Source organism: Stomoxys calcitrans, chromosome 2, assembly GCF_963082655.1.
Source record: "Stomoxys calcitrans chromosome 2, idStoCalc2.1, whole genome shotgun sequence".
Classification (NCBI taxonomy): domain Eukaryota; kingdom Metazoa; phylum Arthropoda; class Insecta; order Diptera; family Muscidae; genus Stomoxys; species Stomoxys calcitrans.
Window position 1 is genome coordinate 181646674 of NC_081553.1, and position 18295 is coordinate 181664968.

At 41.5% G+C, this 18295-nt stretch overlaps 3 protein-coding genes across 3 annotated transcripts; 2 read left to right on the forward strand and 1 right to left on the reverse strand.

Annotated features, from left to right (window-relative positions):
- The first annotated feature begins 1660 nt into the window (after window positions 1–1660).
- On the forward strand, window positions 1661–3457 carry LOC106090121 (zinc finger protein 184). The gene is made up of 2 exons (XM_013256205.2): window positions 1661–1972; window positions 2030–3457. Exons 1-2 carry the CDS (start codon window positions 1739–1741, stop codon window positions 3314–3316), a joined length of 1521 nt encoding a protein of 506 aa, XP_013111659.2. The 5' UTR covers window positions 1661–1738; the 3' UTR covers window positions 3317–3457.
- A 2171-nt stretch (window positions 3458–5628) lies between these two features.
- On the reverse strand, window positions 5629–6303 carry LOC106090124 (large ribosomal subunit protein mL66). The gene is made up of 2 exons (XM_013256208.2): window positions 6109–6303; window positions 5629–6032 (listed from the first exon to the last, which is right to left on the reverse strand). Exons 1-2 carry the CDS (start codon window positions 6203–6205, stop codon window positions 5662–5664), a joined length of 468 nt encoding a protein of 155 aa, XP_013111662.1. The 5' UTR covers window positions 6206–6303; the 3' UTR covers window positions 5629–5661.
- A 4284-nt stretch (window positions 6304–10587) lies between these two features.
- LOC106090119 (lipase 3-like) lies at window positions 10588–11884 on the forward strand. Its single transcript, XM_059361707.1, has 2 exons — window positions 10588–10689; window positions 10760–11884. The coding sequence occupies exons 1-2, from the start codon at window positions 10588–10590 to the stop codon at window positions 11882–11884; spliced, it is 1227 nt and encodes a 408-aa protein (XP_059217690.1).
- The last annotated feature ends 6411 nt before the right edge of the window (window positions 11885–18295 follow it).

The window sequence follows — 18295 nt, forward strand, 5'->3', positions numbered from 1 at the left end:
CCGCTGATGTGAGGCTAAGGGAGCTTTCTCTTGGGTCATGTGGCGGCTTAGGAGACTGTGCTATCCTTCATACAATATCTGGGGGCTGGGGTCTGGGGTCTGGGAGCATTCTAATCTAGACTTGAAGAGGTCTAGCGCTTTGTTGCCACTGGCTGGAATAGACGTCTCAGTCATTGTGTCCGTCTTAACAGGTCACTGTCTGATCGGAAAACATGTTGATAGACTGAAAGTAGCCAGTAACGACTTTTGCTGAAGCAATGAGGACGTCGAGGAGGAAGAGACTACAAAATATCTGCTGTGTGTGGGGGTTCCGCACTGACAGTCAGAAGGAGTTCCACTTTAGGTTCCCATTTCTTTAAGAATTTGTGGAACCTAGGTAATATGGGTATCAAATGGGAATGGAAAAAAAAAACTAAAAATTAAGAAAGAAAAAAGCGTCCTAGGTGAAAATTTCACCTTCGTCGCTTTTCTATTCTTTTCTCGTAAAATAAAAATATGTTTAAAATGTTTTCATTTGTTGTTGTTGTTGTAGCAGTGCGTTGTACACTGAGGCGGCAGCCCTTGCCGATGAAGGACTTCATCGGGTCAATCCGCTACTTACAACCAGCTGCCATGGGATTGATTTTTATTTAAAATCTACTGTTGTTTGTGCTGTAACCACATTTTGCTTGTGGAGGTGGCGATCCTCGTCTAGCTCCAGTAGGTGAGCAAGCTCGAACCGATCACCTCGGGAACAGGATGGCCATTGATTATTTAAAGGCGCCAATAACTCGCCTTGTCATATCGAGCATCATAGGCACTCAGTATTTGTGCAAGAGCCGGTGCCAACCAGCCTCTCACTGAGACTCTCCGCTCGATACCGCTGATTGTCCCCGACTGCGGTTACAGCTACTCCAGATGAAGCATTCCACTATCCGCAACCTGTGGAGGCGCCCGTTAGCTCGCAGCTAAGCTTCTCGTGACAGCAATGAACACCACACCGATCGGATCTCAATGTTTCAGCTTGTGTGGCATGGGATAGCTGTGAGCACCTGCCACATTATTAATCTACACGTAAATCGCTTTCATTTGATACCCATATTGCCTAAATTTGGGTGTTAAAAGTTTCAAGACTCTATAGGTCTTCACGGGTCGAATTTTTAAACATTTTGTAATTTGTAATCTATTTGTTAATACCTTTTGTTTAACATGCATATTGCCTAGGTTGGAGCACTTCTCATTGAGGGGACTTTTTTGTCCATAGGGGAGTACACGGGCTTTTGCCTCAAGAAACGACTTCAGATTTGTGTTCATGAGGTCAACCCACATCTGCATACCAAATTTCAACGAAATCGGAGTTGCGCGCTGTAAAGTGCAGCTTTACCCTGGTCTTACCATGGTTGTGTATGTCCAAAAAAATGATCTTCTTGTATGCCCGCAGTGGCGTAGTAGGGTTAAAATCCGCAACCTCTTGTCAACCTAACCAATTTTTATTCATTTCACCTTGCAATTGCTCTTTCAATGTGAACGTCCTTAAATTACTTTCCTCTTCGATATTGTACCTATTTGTTGTGTATTGCCATCACTGAAAGCAACATAAACAAAACACATATGGCGATTTGTGAGGTTGCCAGCTCCTTACCATTGCATTGATACGATTGAGTCTGGCAATACCAATTTTATACTTTTTGTTCCCTTTTTGTAGCACACCAAAAAAAAAAAGAGATTGAAATCGAGCAAGGAATTAACCATTTTAGAGATGGCTTTCGACTTTTGCTTTGACAAACTTCTATTCCTTAATACCACTTGTCGTAGCTGCAGTCGTTTCTTTACTGAAGATGTAAAATTTTACAAAATATTTCAGGAGAAACATAAAGGCCAGTCTGGTGATTATCAAGATGATGATGGTGCAAGGAATAATAGAGAAATCGATTATGAGCCTAGTGAAGATATTAAGGAAATATTTGAGGATCTCGTCATTTGGCAGCTAAATGTGAATATATACAGGCAGGTTGGCTTCGTGGTGTATTTCATGATTTTTGTCTTTCAGATCAATGCAATGGACGGCATGCCCCAACAGATCTGCGTGGAGTGTTTCCAGCGTTTTAAAGAGGTTCGGTCATTTCGCGAAGAGTGCTTAGATAGCCAACGTGTTTTGAAAAGCTATTTCCTCATTGAGGATACTTTTGCGAATGTGGCTAAACTTTCGCCCAAATCAGACTCAATGCATATAGACCCAGTGCTGGCAGCTGACATGGTTTTAAATAGGGATGCAGAGCAGGACATGGAACGAAACACAATAAAATATGGCAGTGACCTGGGCTCGCCATCCAGCAGTCCTCGCTTGCGTTTGAGTCCACGTTTAGCAGAATTGGGAAATTGTATAGACACAACCTCTTCCATAGGCACTCCACCGCCTTTGTTTGAAGAAATCAAAACAGAACCCATCGATATGGAAACAATGGAAGCCATTAAACCAGAGTCTGAGCTGGAACAGAAACCTCAAAATGATGAATATCGTTTGCTGCCCACACAGGGCAGCAATTCATGCGATGAGGAGGAGTCGTCCACACCTACTTCAGATGAAGAGCAACCGGAAGAGTCTTCTTTATCATCGGAAGATGATGATGACGACGAGTCCTTGCAACGTTTTCAGGTTAAAAAGAGAAAAACAGTAAAATACAATCCACGTCTGAATTGCAAGATATGTGGAGAAGCATGTTCTAGTCGTCAGCTGTTAAAGACCCACATCATGCGTTTCCATCCACAAGATAAGCCATTCGAATGTGATATATGCACTAGCACTTTTAAATCCACCTTCATGCTGGCCCAGCACAAACTCAAGCACAATCGGCCAGATTCCACGCAATGTGAGCAATGTGGCAAATATTTCAGAAGCCAACTACATTTGCAACGTCATGTCAAAAATTTCCATCTCAAGTCGACATACACTTGTCACATTTGCAATCAGCAATTCGAAAACTACACTCAAGTCCGTTTCCAATATCATATACGGCAACATGGAGAGAAACGTTTTGCCTGTTCATTCTGTTCCAAGGCCTTTCATCAGAAGATTCATCTGATCAATCACGAGAGGACCCACACCAGAGAGCAGCCATTTACATGTGACATCTGCGGCAAGGCCTACAGGCAAAAGACCATATGCCAAGAGCATATGCTTACGCACAAAGACCCAACTCCTTTCAAATGTACGCATTGTTCGAAAGCATTCTCGCAGAGATCCACCTTGCGAATGCATATAATGCGTCTACATGGCATGGAGAAAGTTGGCAAATCTACTAAACAAAGCCTACTGGAAAATCATAACTTCTTTTAAAAAAGAGCTATGGTAATAATGCTTCTGTGTAAAACTTCTCTTTTTTCGTTTCGACGAGCTAGTAAAAATAAGTATTAATATAATATAGCACCTAATACATGTATCCTTATGCAATTATTGAATGTGAATTTGTAATTTTTTTATTTTGAAACTTTAATAGATTATATATATATATATATTCAAATATATGAAATAAAGGCGATAGCAACATTTATCTATAAACAATAGCCTGTGCTGTTCTTGAAGGAAATGTTTGAAAGATAAACAAGTATTGAAAAATAGGAATTAAATCTCCTATTTTTACAAAACTCCAATTCCAATTAATGCCGTTCATCGCCCAAGGGCTATAGAAACGTGTTTATGGCAAATGTATTCCGAAATGACGAGCGTCTTATCAAGGGACGGGAAGAGGCCCATACTCCTGTGCCATCTCCCCGCAATAGCAGAGCAGTAACACGCTATTCCGGCACAGATCCAATCTGTGTGGTGCTCATAGCTGTCTGGAGAAGCTTAGATGCGAGCTACAGGGCACGTCCACAGGTTGCGTATAGTGGACTGCTAGATATGGAGTTTCTGCAACTGCAGTCACGGACAATCAGCTGTATAGAGTGGAGAGTCTCATTAAGAGGCCAGGCTATACCGGCTCTAGCATAAATGCTATGCTGGCCTATGATGCTGGTTATGACAAGGCGAGATATTATTGCATTTAAATAACCAATGGTCATCATGTTTACGCGGCGATCGAACCTTTGGACCGGGACGAGCTTGCTAATCTACATGAGCTTGACGAGGATCGCCACTTCCACATGCAAATGTAAAGTTCTCAACCGTCCTTAACTTCTCACAATACCCACAAACACAGGTGGATAGCTGAATATGATATTCGATGGAGTTACGATTCCGACCATCAAGTGTCCCAAAATATAAGATGTCACATTTGACAGCAGTTACGCAGTTACTCCTCACATGCTATTGTTTCTATTGCGATAAGATCAGTAATAGAAACAGGGTCCTCAAGTAACTTGCCGGCAGCACTTAGGATGCTGACAAAGAAACCTTGTCGACCATATACAAAGCCATTGGCCGCTCCATGGGACCTTATTACAAAATGCCATTGGCCGCTCCATGGGACCTTATTACAAAATGCCTAAATATCGAGGAAAGCCAGCCATGTTACAGAGTGATTTAATTCGAAGGAAGCCAGCTATCCGAATACCGCAGTCTAAAGACGATTTTCAAAGTCTCGCTCGGGGCGTTGCCAACGCCAACCATTCTCAACTATGCAGCGGATGGTTCAAATACCCAGAGACTCATGATACACCAGGCTTTAGTGGTGACAGAGTGGAGGAAACCCCTCCACATGTTGATAAAACCCTTCCTTTTGAGTTTCCTTTAGTCACAGAATCAGGCCCAGATACTTAGCTTTCAAAAAAGCTGTATGCCATCCTGGACATGTCTCCAGAAACACCAAGTTTATGTACATTGACTGTCATCCATTCAGATAGTTTCCTCTAAACATTCTAAAAAAGTTCTCTAATAGAAGAGAAAGCGGCCATCTACCATAACTACGTCATCTGAGCAGGCAACAACTTTCACCATTTCCTCCTGCTGATCATTAAGAATCAAGAGGCACAAAGGCGGTGCTAGTGATGATTTGATAATTCATTGTCGTATCAACCTAATTCGCCAGTAGAGAAAGGACCACCCGAGTCATGTATAGACTCATTAAAAGTCTTTCCATTTCCAAAAACGCCACTAAAGTAAAGTCGTCTATACCCAAAGTCCCATGTATATGTTCTACAACATCATGAAAGGCACTGTAAACCAACCGACCCTACGTTTAAGCATGTTGAAAGCTCCTTACTGATGGTGGATCTGAAATGTTTCTTATGTTCTTGCTTAATTGTCCCACCAGCATCTTCAGGACGAAGAATAAGGGATTACTTGGCCTGTAGTTCTTAGACAGGGAGTGGATCTGGTCATCAAGACCATCGGCACTTAGTCCAACAAAACGTAGATACTCCAATAACTTTAAAGATGTCATACGTTGCGGATCTCTGTAACATACCTTTCAATTTGACTGGAAAGGTTTAAACGAATTCACAGCCCAGACTACTTGCCCTCTGTTATCATATTCTAAATCAGGGACAGTGATTCTGTATCCGAGAGACATGGAGCTGTCTATGCCGACATAGTTGTCTTTTAGTCACTTCAGAGCATCGACAAAATTTAATGGGCGCTGCCGTACAACCAAGCTACTCCATCCTATAATCTCATCTACCAGCCTCTTTTCAATTTAAACAAGCTATAGCTGCAATTTCTAAATTATCAATATGTAACAATTTTTAATATTTAATAGTTTTCTCATTGAAATATTTGTTAAATTTTCTCCAGCCAAAACGTTTTTTCGGATCTTTTTTGCTATTGGCTGGAGTCAAGTTTGGCATCAAACCTGCCTTTTGTGCCATCGTTACCAAAGTGCCAATTTTCTTTTGTTGTCTGTGACACAAACCAGTGATGCGCTTTGGTAACATACAGCCATCGGAACGCACATATTGTGATAAAATTAAAACATCCGTATGCTTAATATCCAAACCCAATGTACATTCTGGACAAAACTTTTCCGAGCATGCTGCCTTAAGTAAGGTGCCTTCGCGTGGAGACGGCTTTGTAATTCCTTCAATAATTAGAGAATTATTCTCCTGTCGTTGGTGGACTGTAAGTAGAAGTCGGAAATGTAATTGGCGAAAAGGTTATGAAACTTTTTTTTGGTGGTGGAGTACTTAACTTACTCTCTTTTACTTTATTAACCATTGTGGTTGTTAGTGTTCGTATTGAGAAACTGCTACTACTTAATGTTTTAACGGGTAGTTTAATTAAAAAGGACATGTTTTTATATTTTTCTTTTATATTTTGATATTTAATTAAAGTATTAACAAAACCAATCGAGAGTGGGGGGAAGTCGACATTCGACTAATCGATGTTTTGTGTAAAAAACTGGAAGTCGACTTTTAGTGGCTAAAAAATCGCATGGCTAAATTATTAAAAGGTTGTTTCACGCGAACAGCTGTTAACAGCCGCCAGATTTAATTGTATTTATAGAGTTTGCCGACGTCAACGCACGCGTTCATTCAGCCTCTAAACGAAAAAATAAGTGATTTGAGTTTGTGTAAAATGGGTTTATGTATATCGTAACAGTTATCAACAATGCAAAGCAAATGTCAAGTACAGTCATTTAATAATTTGCTTTCGAGCGAGAATTTTTTAGCAATAATGGAAAGCAAAAAACAATTGATATTATAAAAATATACATATATTAATATTTAAAATCCTTAGATGCCCACCACGGATTCTCTGATAAAAATAAGGGTCCAAAAAGGACACAAATTACAGCATCTGGGAGCTCCAAGTGTAAAAATTGTTCCTCGAGGTTGTTGTTGCTGTAGCCACATGTCTGTATGTAGAGGTGGCGATCCTCGTCAAGTTCTTGTATGAGAAATAAGAATTTAAACGCTTAAACAAAAAGGTTTAAACCTGAGAAAGAAGAAACAGCATTAAACTGAAAGGAAGGTAAAGTAAAACGAAGAAAATAAATACTCACTCAAACATAACTCCACCTCCACTGTCGCAACGTTGGAGCATCAGCCAGCCAGGCGATAGCCACACGGCTTTGGCCAGCCGACAACGCCTAAGGGCTCAAGAAGTCAACTCGGGAGTTCGATTTATATAGGAGCTATATCAGGTTATAGACTGATTCATACCGCACTTGGCACATTTGTTGGAAATCATAACAGAACACTAGATGCAAACATTCAGCCAAAGGACACAAATTGGGGCTTGTAACGGCTCAAGAAGTCAAACCGGGAGATCGGGTTATATGGGAGCTATATCAGATTATAGACTCATTCGGACCGTACTTGGCACATTTGTTGGAAATAATAACAGAACACCACATAAATACATAACAGAGCACTACATGCGAATTTTCAGCCATAGGACACAAAGTGCGGCTTGTAACGGTTCAAGAAGTCAAATCGAGAGATCGGTTTATATGGGAACTATATCTAAATCTGAACCGATATGCCCCAATGGCCTACATCAATACTGAGTATCTGTGCAAAATTTGAAGTGGCTAGCTATACCCGTTCCACCACTATGGTACAATTAAGAGGTAGCGTCATTAAGACAACAATAAAAATCTACCCTAACGAAACTTAAAGGTGATCTCATTTGTACAACAACCACAAATCATATGATCGACGTTTTGTCACCACACACAAAAAAATTGTGTGCATGTGTGTATACATGTGCGTACATGAGCAGAGAAAATGCGAGAAAGAAGATAACAAAACAGAGAATGCAAACAAAAATCTGTCATCTTAATACCGTCAAACCTGGCCGGCTGCTAACAGCTGTTCGCATTAGACCACCTTCTTAAATCCGCCTAGGATGACAATATGGAGTTTTCACCATATGGTTTTTATGTTGTTGTACAAATGTGATAACCTTCAAATAATTCAGCCATGCCTTATATGGATCATTGCTTGTAAAAGCAGGGAGACCTGTTGCTTGAAGGGTTGGGATCGAATATTGGCGCGAACTAAAATCCCCGGCTCGGGATGACTATGAGTACTACACTGGTTGAAACTGAGTTGTCTGGTAAATGCGGTGTACTAGGGGAGCCCTGCCTTGCTGGCGGTCTGGATGTCGTTTTTCCGAAAATGAATCTTTGGGCTGGGAACACCCCGCTCTTACCAGCATCTTTTGTATATACAGATGAGTCTTAATGGGATAGAGGCAAAGAAGTTCCAGTCAACTTTGAGTTCCTTGACACTAGGTAGTTAAAAAGGTTTTGGACGGGTATAGAGTATTTCAGGCGGAATACTTTGCAATACTGAAGGCTTTGTGGACAATATCAGAGTAGGAGCGGCCTACTAGATCGGATGTAAATAGTCAGGCAGCACTGAAGCCTCTGACGTCGAGTTCTGTGAAGTTTGAACTAGTTAGGGAATGCAAAGAGTTTCTTCGAAAAATGGGCAATGCTATTAGGCTTCGTTGCGGCCCGAGCCTTCAAGGTGTAGGGGAAAATGAGACGGTTGCGATTTATTTTGTAGGGTGGTTGCATTCTACGAAAACCGTTCATACGAATCATCATAGGAGGCGTCACCCATACGGGGGGTCCAGTTTGGCCAAGGCCCTGCGGCCTAATGTTTCGCGGAACCGGTCATCACTTATCCTGGGACTGAGTAAACATGACCTCGGACTGATTATAGGAGTGCTTACTGGTCACTGTCAGATCTTTGGCCTCGCAGGGCTTGTGGTGATGGGGAGACGGTCGAGCATTTCGTGTCACTGCCCCACAATTGTGGTGTTGGTAATGGCTTCGTTCGATTTATTTCGAACTTTCTCAGAGATCGCACTATTCGATTCGTTAAAGATGGGTTCTCATCCAACGAGCACAAATTCACCGCAGGTGTACCCCAGGGCTCTGTTCTTTATCTTTTTCTTATTTTCATTAACGATCTGTTGAGTCAGACATCGAATCCGATCTACTCATTTGCGGATGACAGTAATCTCTGTCATTCGTACTCATTCGACCATAGGCCGAGTATTCGAGAGATTGAGGACAAGAGGCGGGTTCTGGATGATACAATCTGCCAGGATTTACTGGCCATAAGTGGGGTCGAATGAATCGAGTAGATTTTAATGGACGGAAGACTCAGTGCTGCTTTTTGTCACACAAACGACCCATTACGACCATCTTTGCCTATTAACGGTATAAATGTTGAGCAATCAGAAGCTCTTGATGTTCTGGGCATGAAAATACAAAGTGATGTCCGTTGGGCTAAACATGTATTTGAAGTGTCGAAAGAAGCATTCAAGTGTTTAGGCTTTATTAAACGGTGTAAGAATTACTTCACTCCGTCTGATCTTCTTAACATCTACACCACTTTTATAAGACCGAAAATGGAGTACAACTCACATGTATGGGCTGGAGCTTCAAAATCATCCCTGGAGCTACTGGACCGTGTACAGATGAGAGCGATGGCGTTGATTGGCGAAGGGTATCCAACTCTATTGCCTCCCTTGAACTTCGTCGCAATGTAGGTTGTATGTCTCTGTTCTATCGGTACTTTCATGATCTAAGGATGTTTGTCAGGGATACTAGACATTCCTGGAACTCACACCCGTTTGTAATTGATTGACCGGTGGACCGCACAATGCATGATAGAGAGAATTCTTATTTCGCCCGAACCGTTTGTATGTGGAATCGACTTCCGGCTAAAGTTTTTTCCACCCACTTTGATATCCAGAGATTTAAGACAAATGTCAATAAACAAGTCAATTTAAGGGGGGGGAGGGGTGCGGGGAAAGTTACATACTTTCCCCACACCCCTCCCCCCTCCAAGTCCTAATTTCCTTTCGCCAACCAATGCAGGGGACATCACTTGCGTATTGGTTGATAGAAAATGATGATGATTTCGGACTACTGTAAAAGTCTGAAGCTGCAAACTTTCGAACGTGCTATGGTGTATCTCTAAAGGTGTTCCCCGTCCATTTTTGTGCAATGATACAACTTTAGCTGGTCTATTCTCTCGTAAAAAATGCAAATTTTGCCCATGAACATTTCTCTAAGGAACAGGGGCCAACTTCTCACATATCAATGAGTGCAGTCCGATTCAAGTTTAAGCTCAATGATAAGGGGTCTCCTTTTTATAGCCAAGTCCGAACGGCGTGCCACAGTGCGACACCTCTTTGGAAAGAAGTTTTACATGGCAAAGTACCTCACAAATGTTGTCAGCATTAGGAGGGGAAAACCACCGCTGAAAATTTTTTCTGATGGTCTCGCCAGGATTTGAACCCAAGCGTTCAGCGTCATAGGCGGACATGCTAACCTCTGCGCTACGGTGGTGATACAACTTTATCTGGTCTATTCTCTGGTATAGATACCGAAATGTTTGCGCATGTTGCATTATTTAAAACATCGTAAATTTATGTTACCCCACCGTGTGGAAAATACAGATTGTCATAAATACGTGGTTATCGGCTGTGATTAAGGGACAACACAAATGGGACGTCCAAAAATCGTGGCCACCATAATTAGATAATGATATTTAGTTTGAACTCAAAATGAAAAAGATAAGAAAATCAAAATTCGATAATAGCTGTTTCTTCGCCTGGAAATGAACACAGTAAGATTTCGTTTGTTTTTACATAAATAGTCATTCCCATTTGTGGGGGCTTTATTGAAGTAGAACGAACCTCAAAGCATGAAGTTAGTGATGACCATTATCGCTGGCCTTGGCCTGCTGTCTGTGGCCTCGACTGCCTCGATTGACCCAACATGCATGTTGAAGGAAATGATTAGGACAGTAAGTTCACTGCATGGGCACTTGCTGCGCTGACTTTGAATGGTTTTAAATAATGATATATTTATTTTAGGATGAACGTATTCGTCTCAACGGTTACCCTGCCGAATCCCATACTGTCACCACTTCAGACGGTTATATTTTGAATCTGTTCCGCATACCCTATTCTAACAAATTGCAAAACCAAAATGCTCAACGTCCCGCAATTCTGCTGCAACACGGTCTTTTCAGCAACTCCGATTGCTGGTTATCTGGTGGTCCTGATAATGCCTTGGCTTACCTCTTGGCCGATGCTGGCTTTGATGTGTGGATGGGCAATGCCCGTGGCAACATTTACTCACGCCAAAACGCCATCATTTCCATCAACAGCCCAAAATTCTGGCATTTTGATTGGCATGAAATTGGTGCCATTGATATTCCCACCATGATTGATTATATCCTCGAACAAACTGGCGAATCTAAAATCCACTATGCTGGCCACTCCCAAGGAACCACCGTGTACTTTGTTATGATGTCCGAACGCAAGGAGTACAATGACAAAATCAAGTCGGCTCATATGTTGGCCCCCTGTGCCTTCTTTGAACATGGTACGTCTGCCGTTTTTAATGTTTTTGCTCCATTGGTTGGCAAACCCGGCGGCATTTGGAATCAAGTTTTTGCCGATATGGAATTGCTTCCACAAAATCGTTTGATTAATCGTGTTGGTGATACTGCCTGTGGGTTGGATCCCGCCCTGAAGTTCTTGTGCCGAAACATGTGGTTGTTGTTTGTGGGTGAAGGTTATCAAAACACCAATCTGACTGCCATGCAAGAATTAATTGAAACCCACCCCGGTGGATCCTCCAGTAATCAAGGTATTCACTACATTCAATTGAGTGACCACAACTCTGGCCGTTTCTGTCAAATGGATTATGGCACTAAGAAAAATAACGAAATCTATGGTCAACCCACTCCTCCCGATTATAACTTGGAAAATATTTTGGCTCCCACCTACTTCTACTCCAGTCAAAATGATGGTCTTTGCAATCCCAAGGATGTAGATACATTGGTCTCCAAAACTATTCATTTGGCTGGTGATTATCGTGTGCCAGATCAAACCTTTAATCATTTAGATTTTATTGTTGCAAACCACATGAGGGAGATGGTTAACGATCCCGTTATGCAGAATATTTTCAAACATGAAGATTCCTTGTATTGAACGTTAAAATAAACTATGCATTTAGGTGCATATGACTCAATACTCCTTAAATTGCAGTCCAGCCGTAAGACTTGTTAATATCGATAGACAAGGCGGATATATTAAGGTGGTCTCACGCGAACAGCTGTTAACAGCCGGCCAAGTTCGACGGTATTAAGTTGTCAGATTTTTGTTTGCATTGCCTTTGTTGTCATCTTCTTTCTCGCATATTTTCTGCTCACGAACGCACATGTATACACACGCGCACACAAATTTCTTTGTGTGTGTTGGCAAAACGTCGAACAGCTTGATGGCAAGATGGTGGATTGCACCATATGATTTGTGGTTGTTGTACAAATGAGACCACCTTTAATTGTTTCTCCATGATAATACGTACTTATAAAATTTCATGAAACGTTCCTATTTTATGAAATTCTTTAATTTAATGTTACAATGAAGGCTAAAACAGAATGAGCGCCTTGAGCCAAGGCGGATTTAAAAAGATGGTCTCACGTGAACAGCTGTTAACAGCCGGCCAGGTTTGACGGTATTACGATGACAGATTTTTTATTACATTATCTTTGTTGTTATCTTCTTTCTGGCATATTATCTGCTCATGTACGCACAAGTATACACACACTTACATAAATTTCTTTGTGTGTGTTGGTAGAACGTCGATCAGCTTGACGACAACATGGCGGATTGCACCATATGAATTGTGGTTGTTGTACAAATAAGACCACCTTTAATTGTTTCGCCGTGGCGTTGAGCTTTGTTCAGTCTAAGGGCAGATGGCACACGACTGGGCTTGACCTAGGGGTCTCAATGTTAACCCAAAGAAGACTGAAATCTGCCAGTTCATGAGGAAGACTAAGGTGGACCATTTTAACGCATCACGTTTCCTCAATAGAACGATTTCGATATCTGACAAAATCAAATACTTAGGTGTGATCTTGGACAGGAAACTGAATTAGAAATGTCCTACTCAGGATCGTACCGGGAAGGCTCACAGATGTTGGGCACTATGTAGGCGGGCCTGAATCCGAGGATAGTCCACTGGATCTACAGGAGCGTGATTAGACCGATACTTACTTACTCTGGTATTGCTGTCTTGGAACTCATGCTATACAGATGGATCAAATCTAGAGGACACATTGGGCCTGGGGGTATACAATGATAATACCATAATACGGTCCTACAGGCAGAGATCCGGGCGATCACGGAATGCGTGTGGTTGTGTGGTGTTAACGCGAGGACGTCGAGTGAAAGTAAAATGGCCCTCAGGGCAATAACAACCAGGTCGTTAAGGTCACGAACGGTTGCAGTGTAAGAAGGAAATTAACGCCTTCTATGAAGATGGCACAATCCGCATCGTTCCGGTGGCGGACGTTGGACATTTCCAATGTCATTGCTCGGCTTCGCGGCTAAAAGACGCGGGGTTAATTAATATCCGCACCCTCTTTTCAACCCCCCTGTTTCAAATTGCATCAAAATCGCATGAATAATTCTCCTTTTATTGGCTCAATACTCTACATATATCGGGAGAAGGGTCTGTTTAACAGCTATATGGTCTGATCTGAACGATATTCAACAAAAAGATTTAGAGGGGTACCAGAACTAGATGTGCCAAATTTCATCAAAATTAGATGAAAAATTCTCTTTTTAAAGGCTCATTACGCTATACCGGGAGATTTGTATATATGACAACTAAATCCAAATATGGTCCGACAGGACAATGGATCTAAAATGGATCTTTTATGGCCTCAATACCCTATATCGGGAGATCGGGTGGTCGTAGTCCCATCTGAACCACATTTCACGGAAATGGTTAGGGGTCTACCAGAACTCACTGTGCCAAATTTCATCGAAATCGGATGAAAAATGACAAAATTATTGTCTCAAAACTTTAAGCTGGAGATGGGTCTATATAGAGGCTATATATAACTAAAATCCGATTTTATGAGATCAGAAGGTCTGGTTTATATACAAAGAATACGAAATCATCAAAATTTGTTTGAAAAAAGTTTTTTATACCAAGATATCAGCAAAATTGTAAATACTCAAGCGTTGGGCGATATTGTCTTCGTTGTTTTTGCATCCAGACCTCCCCATTCATCCTCTACGCCGCTGCGTCCAGGTCTATCTTCTTCATGCGCAGTACTTGTTCCGCGTGTCTCATAATCTCCTCCCAGTTCTTCTTGTCTTCCAGTATCCTCTGGACTAATGTGCAAGGCGAAACATCTGCAATCGCCTCGATTATACCGCGATGGCATGAGCTGCTCCCATCCTCAATCCATTCTCTCATCGCCGTACTTCTCATAGCCGCAGTGGCTGCCTCACATTTAATCTGTATGTCAATGGGTCGGATATCTAGAATAGTCTCCAGTACCCTAGTGGGCGTGGTCCTCATCGCTCCGCCTATTCCAAGACAACATGTTTATTGAACCTTTTATATAGTCCTTAATGTTGCACTTTTTCTCCATAGCAGTCCACCAAACTACTGAGGGGTAATTAAGTATTGGTCTAATCATGCACCTGTAGAGCCAGTGGACTATCCTCGGATTCAGGCCCCATTTCGAGCCTACGACCCGTCTACATAATGCCCAACTTCTGTGAGCCTGCTCAGTACACTACTGAATGTGACACCTAGGTATTTGACCTCGTCAGATATCGAAATCGTTTTGTTGAGGAAACGTGGTGCGTTAAATTGGCCCATCTTTATCTTCCTTGTGAACAGGCATGTTTCAGTCTTCTCTGGGTTAACATTAAGACGCCTGGGTCTAGCCCAGTCATATGCCATATGCAAGACCCTTTCGGCCCTTCTGCATAGCTTTCTCAGATCCTTACCCTAAATGTGGCACCTCCAATTCAGTTTCCTGTCCAAGATCACACCTTAGTATTTAAACACATCAGATAACGAAATCGTTTCGTTGAGGAAACGTGGTACATTAAATTGTCCCACCTTCGTCTTCCTTGGGAACAGACATATTTCAGTCTTCTCTGGGTTAACATTGAGACCTCTAGGTTCAGCCCAGTCATGTCTGGTTCGGATAACTACCCCTTGGAAGTATTATAACATCGTCTGCGTAGCAGACGGGTTCAGATCCCTTCTCAGTTACCATCCGTAATAGATCATTTATGGTGCTCACCCATAGGAGTGGCGATAAAATGCGTCCCTGTGGCGTGCCTTGTGCCACTTTCTCCCTTATATTTATGCCATGCGACACACTATTTATCCAACTGTTCCTTCGCATATGGCTTATCCAGTCTCTAAGGACCGAGTCCACCCGGTTCTGGTCAAAGGATTGGATCAGTGTGTCGGTCCGCACATTGTTAAAAGCCCCCTCGATGTCAATGCATACCGCTAGTGTGTACGTTTTGGCATCGAAGGATTCTTCTATTTTATGCACAACCTCTCGGAGGGCAGTCTCCACCGACCTTCCCTTGACATAGGCATGCTGTTTGTATTTGAGCAGTTCGCTGGATGCTCTACTTTTTATCAATGTGGTCACAATACGTTCCATGGTTTTGGGTAGAAAGGACGTAAGGCTTATAGGTCTGTAAGCCTTTGGTGTCACATAACTTGCCTTGCATAGCTTGGGTATAAATGCCACCCTTGCCTCTTGCCAGACTTTCGGAGTTTGTGCAAGTCCTAGGCACGCTGTGAAAATATTGGCCGGATGAGGCGCCAGATAGTCTGCACCTTTCTGTAGTAATGCCGAAAATATTCCATCAGCGTGAACATTCGCATCGCTCCTTTTTTCTGCTTGCTTTTTGGTTTGTCTTTTCCACTATCACTGACTTCGTTGCAAGTCACTCAACACCGTAGGGGGCCTTTGCCATCATTATCCACTGCCATGAAACCCAACTTCTGCCTCATTCCACTACTATCCTAAGTACGAGCCAGCGACGAATTTGCGTACAGCGATCATTCGTCTGCTTGCGCCTATTGATGGCGCAATTTTCATCCGATTGGTCTACAATTTTTCTCTCATGATTTTCAACTGATTTTACTGATTTTTTTTTATTTGGTCTGTGCATTGATATTGCTTCAATATAAGTCGATATCCTGATTTTTATACACTCCACCATTGGATGGGGGTGTACTATGGGTTGCCCAAAAAGTAATTGCGGATTTTTTAAAAGACAGTAAATGCATTTTTAATAAAACTTAGAATGATTTTTAATCAAATATACTTTTTTTACACTTTTTTTCTAAAGCAAGCTAAAAGTAACAGCTGATAACTGACAGAAGAAAGATTTCGTCATTCTGTTTGTAACACCTCGAAATATGCGTCTGAGACCCCATAAAGTATATAAATTCATGATCGTCATGTCATTTTAAGTCGATCTAGCCATGTCCGTCCGTCTGTCTGTCGAAAGCACGCTAGGTCGGTTGGGATTGTAAGTGGTGCAAATCGGTCCATGTTTTGATATAGCTGCCATATAAACCGATCTGTGGTCTTGACTTCTTGAGCCTCTAGAGGGCGCAATTCTCGTCCGATTTGACTGAAATTTTGCACGTGGTGTTTTGGTATCACTTCCAAAAACTGTATTTAGTATGATTCAAATCTGTTCATAATCTGGTATAGCTGTCATATAAACCGATCTTGGATCTTGACTTCTTGAGCCAATAGAGCGCGCAATTTTCATCCGATTTGGCTGAAATTTTGCATATAGTGTTTTGTTATGACTACCAATAACTGTGCAAAGTATGGCGCAAATCGGTACATAACCAAATATAGCTGCCACATAAACCGATCTGGGATCTTGACTTCTTGAGCCTCTACAGGGTGCAATTCTCATCCGATTTGGCATGACCTTCAACTTACGTGTCTAATATGGTCTGAATCGAGCAATAGCTTGATACATCTCCCATATAAACCTATCTCCAGATTTGGCTTCTTGAGCCCCTACAAGGCGCAATTCTTTTCCGAATGAACTGAAATATTACACAATGACTTCTACAATGTTCAGCATTCATTTATGGTCCGAATCGGACTATAACTTGATATAGCTCCAATAACATAACAGTTCTTATACAATACAGAGATGCATTGCATAGAACTCGACAAATGCGATCCATGGTGGAGGGTATAAAAGATTCGGCCGAACTTAGCACGCTCTTACTTGTTTCTATTTGGTTTGTGCATTGATCTTGCTTCTATATATGTCGACATCCTGATTTTTTCCTCTTAATTCCGTTTGAAATAAAGGTGATGGGAAATTAACGATAGTATCGATACTATCGATATTTATTATTAAAAATATCGAATGTTGCGATTATCTATAGTTTGCCAGCTCTACTCATCGTCACTTGTATTCACTTCTATTAATACAGCATCCAACTGCTGCTTCTTTCTGCTATCCGCCCAGCCAGAATCCAATCCTCCATAGGGTCCTCCAAGAAATCATTGTGCATCGCTCCTTTCTTCCGCTTACTTTTTGGTTCGTCTATTCCACTATCACCCACTTCGTTGCACTTCACTCAACACCGTAGGATGTCTTTTCCAGCATTATCCACTCTCATGGAACGCAAGTACCAGCCAGCGACGAATTTGTGTACATCGCTCATTCGTCTGCTTGTCACTTGTTTCGTCCTTTCTGCCATTATCCTCTTCACTGCACATAACTCCACTCACAATGTTTTACTATGGTTGCCCAAAAAGTAATTGCGGATTTTTAAAAGAAAGTAAATGCATTTTTAATAAAACTTAGAATGAACTTTAATCAAATATAATTTTTTTACACTTTTTTTCTAAAGCAAGCTAAAAGTAACAGCTGATAACTGACAGAAGAAAGAATGCAATTACAGAGTCACAAGCTGTGAAACAATTTGTCAACGCCGAATATATGAAAAATCCGCAGTTACTTTTTGGGCAGCCCAATATATTTATTCTCATTTCATTTAACCAAATATCCAGAAGAGCTATTCAGCTAGCTGGAACCCTGTCACAGAACCTAGTCTCATTGCAAGGGAGACAATTGAATTACTGACACACACGACATCAAAATATAGAACTTTTTAATGTATCCTAAGAATCGTTTGGCTAATCTTTCTTTATATGCTATCGATTGCTTTGATACCTTATCAAATCTTGCTTTTTTGGTGGGTCATACAAAAAGTGTTATTAATTTGGAACCTGATTCCAAATTTATACTTCTGTTCACCCAAAATATTGTAAATCTAAAGTACCCCAAAGTCATGCAAATGCCTAGATTGTCATAAATCCATGTCCACTGACTGTGATTTAGACTCGAAGTAAGCTGCGGTAATACGATAATGCTTTTGGTTTAGCCACTTCACAGAGTTAGATAAGCAGGAAAATAAATTCGATAATAGCTGTTTTGGGTTAAAATTATCATCGCAAAAATTCCCCGACGATTTAATATAAATAGTCAATTGCATTGGGGGGAGCACATTAGTACAGA

Excerpts from the sequence above, each read along its gene's own strand:
- LOC106090121 (XM_013256205.2), top strand. The coding sequence starts at position 1,739 with ATGGCTTTCGACTTTTGCTTTGACAAACTTCTATTCCTTAATACCACT. Across the intron at positions 1,973-2,029 it reads TCGTCATTTGGCAGCTAAAT|ATCAATGCAATGGACGGCAT; the intron begins GTGAATATATAC and ends TTTGTCTTTCAG.
- LOC106090124 (XM_013256208.2), bottom strand. The coding sequence starts at position 6,205 with ATGTCCTTTTTAATTAAACTACCCGTTAAAACATTAAGTAGTAGCAGT. Across the intron at positions 6,033-6,108 it reads GGTTAATAAAGTAAAAGAGA|TCCACCAACGACAGGAGAAT; the intron begins GTAAGTTAAGTA and ends TTCTACTTACAG.
- LOC106090119 (XM_059361707.1), top strand. The coding sequence starts at position 10,588 with ATGAAGTTAGTGATGACCATTATCGCTGGCCTTGGCCTGCTGTCTGTG. Across the intron at positions 10,690-10,759 it reads TGAAGGAAATGATTAGGACA|GATGAACGTATTCGTCTCAA; the intron begins GTAAGTTCACTG and ends TATTTATTTTAG.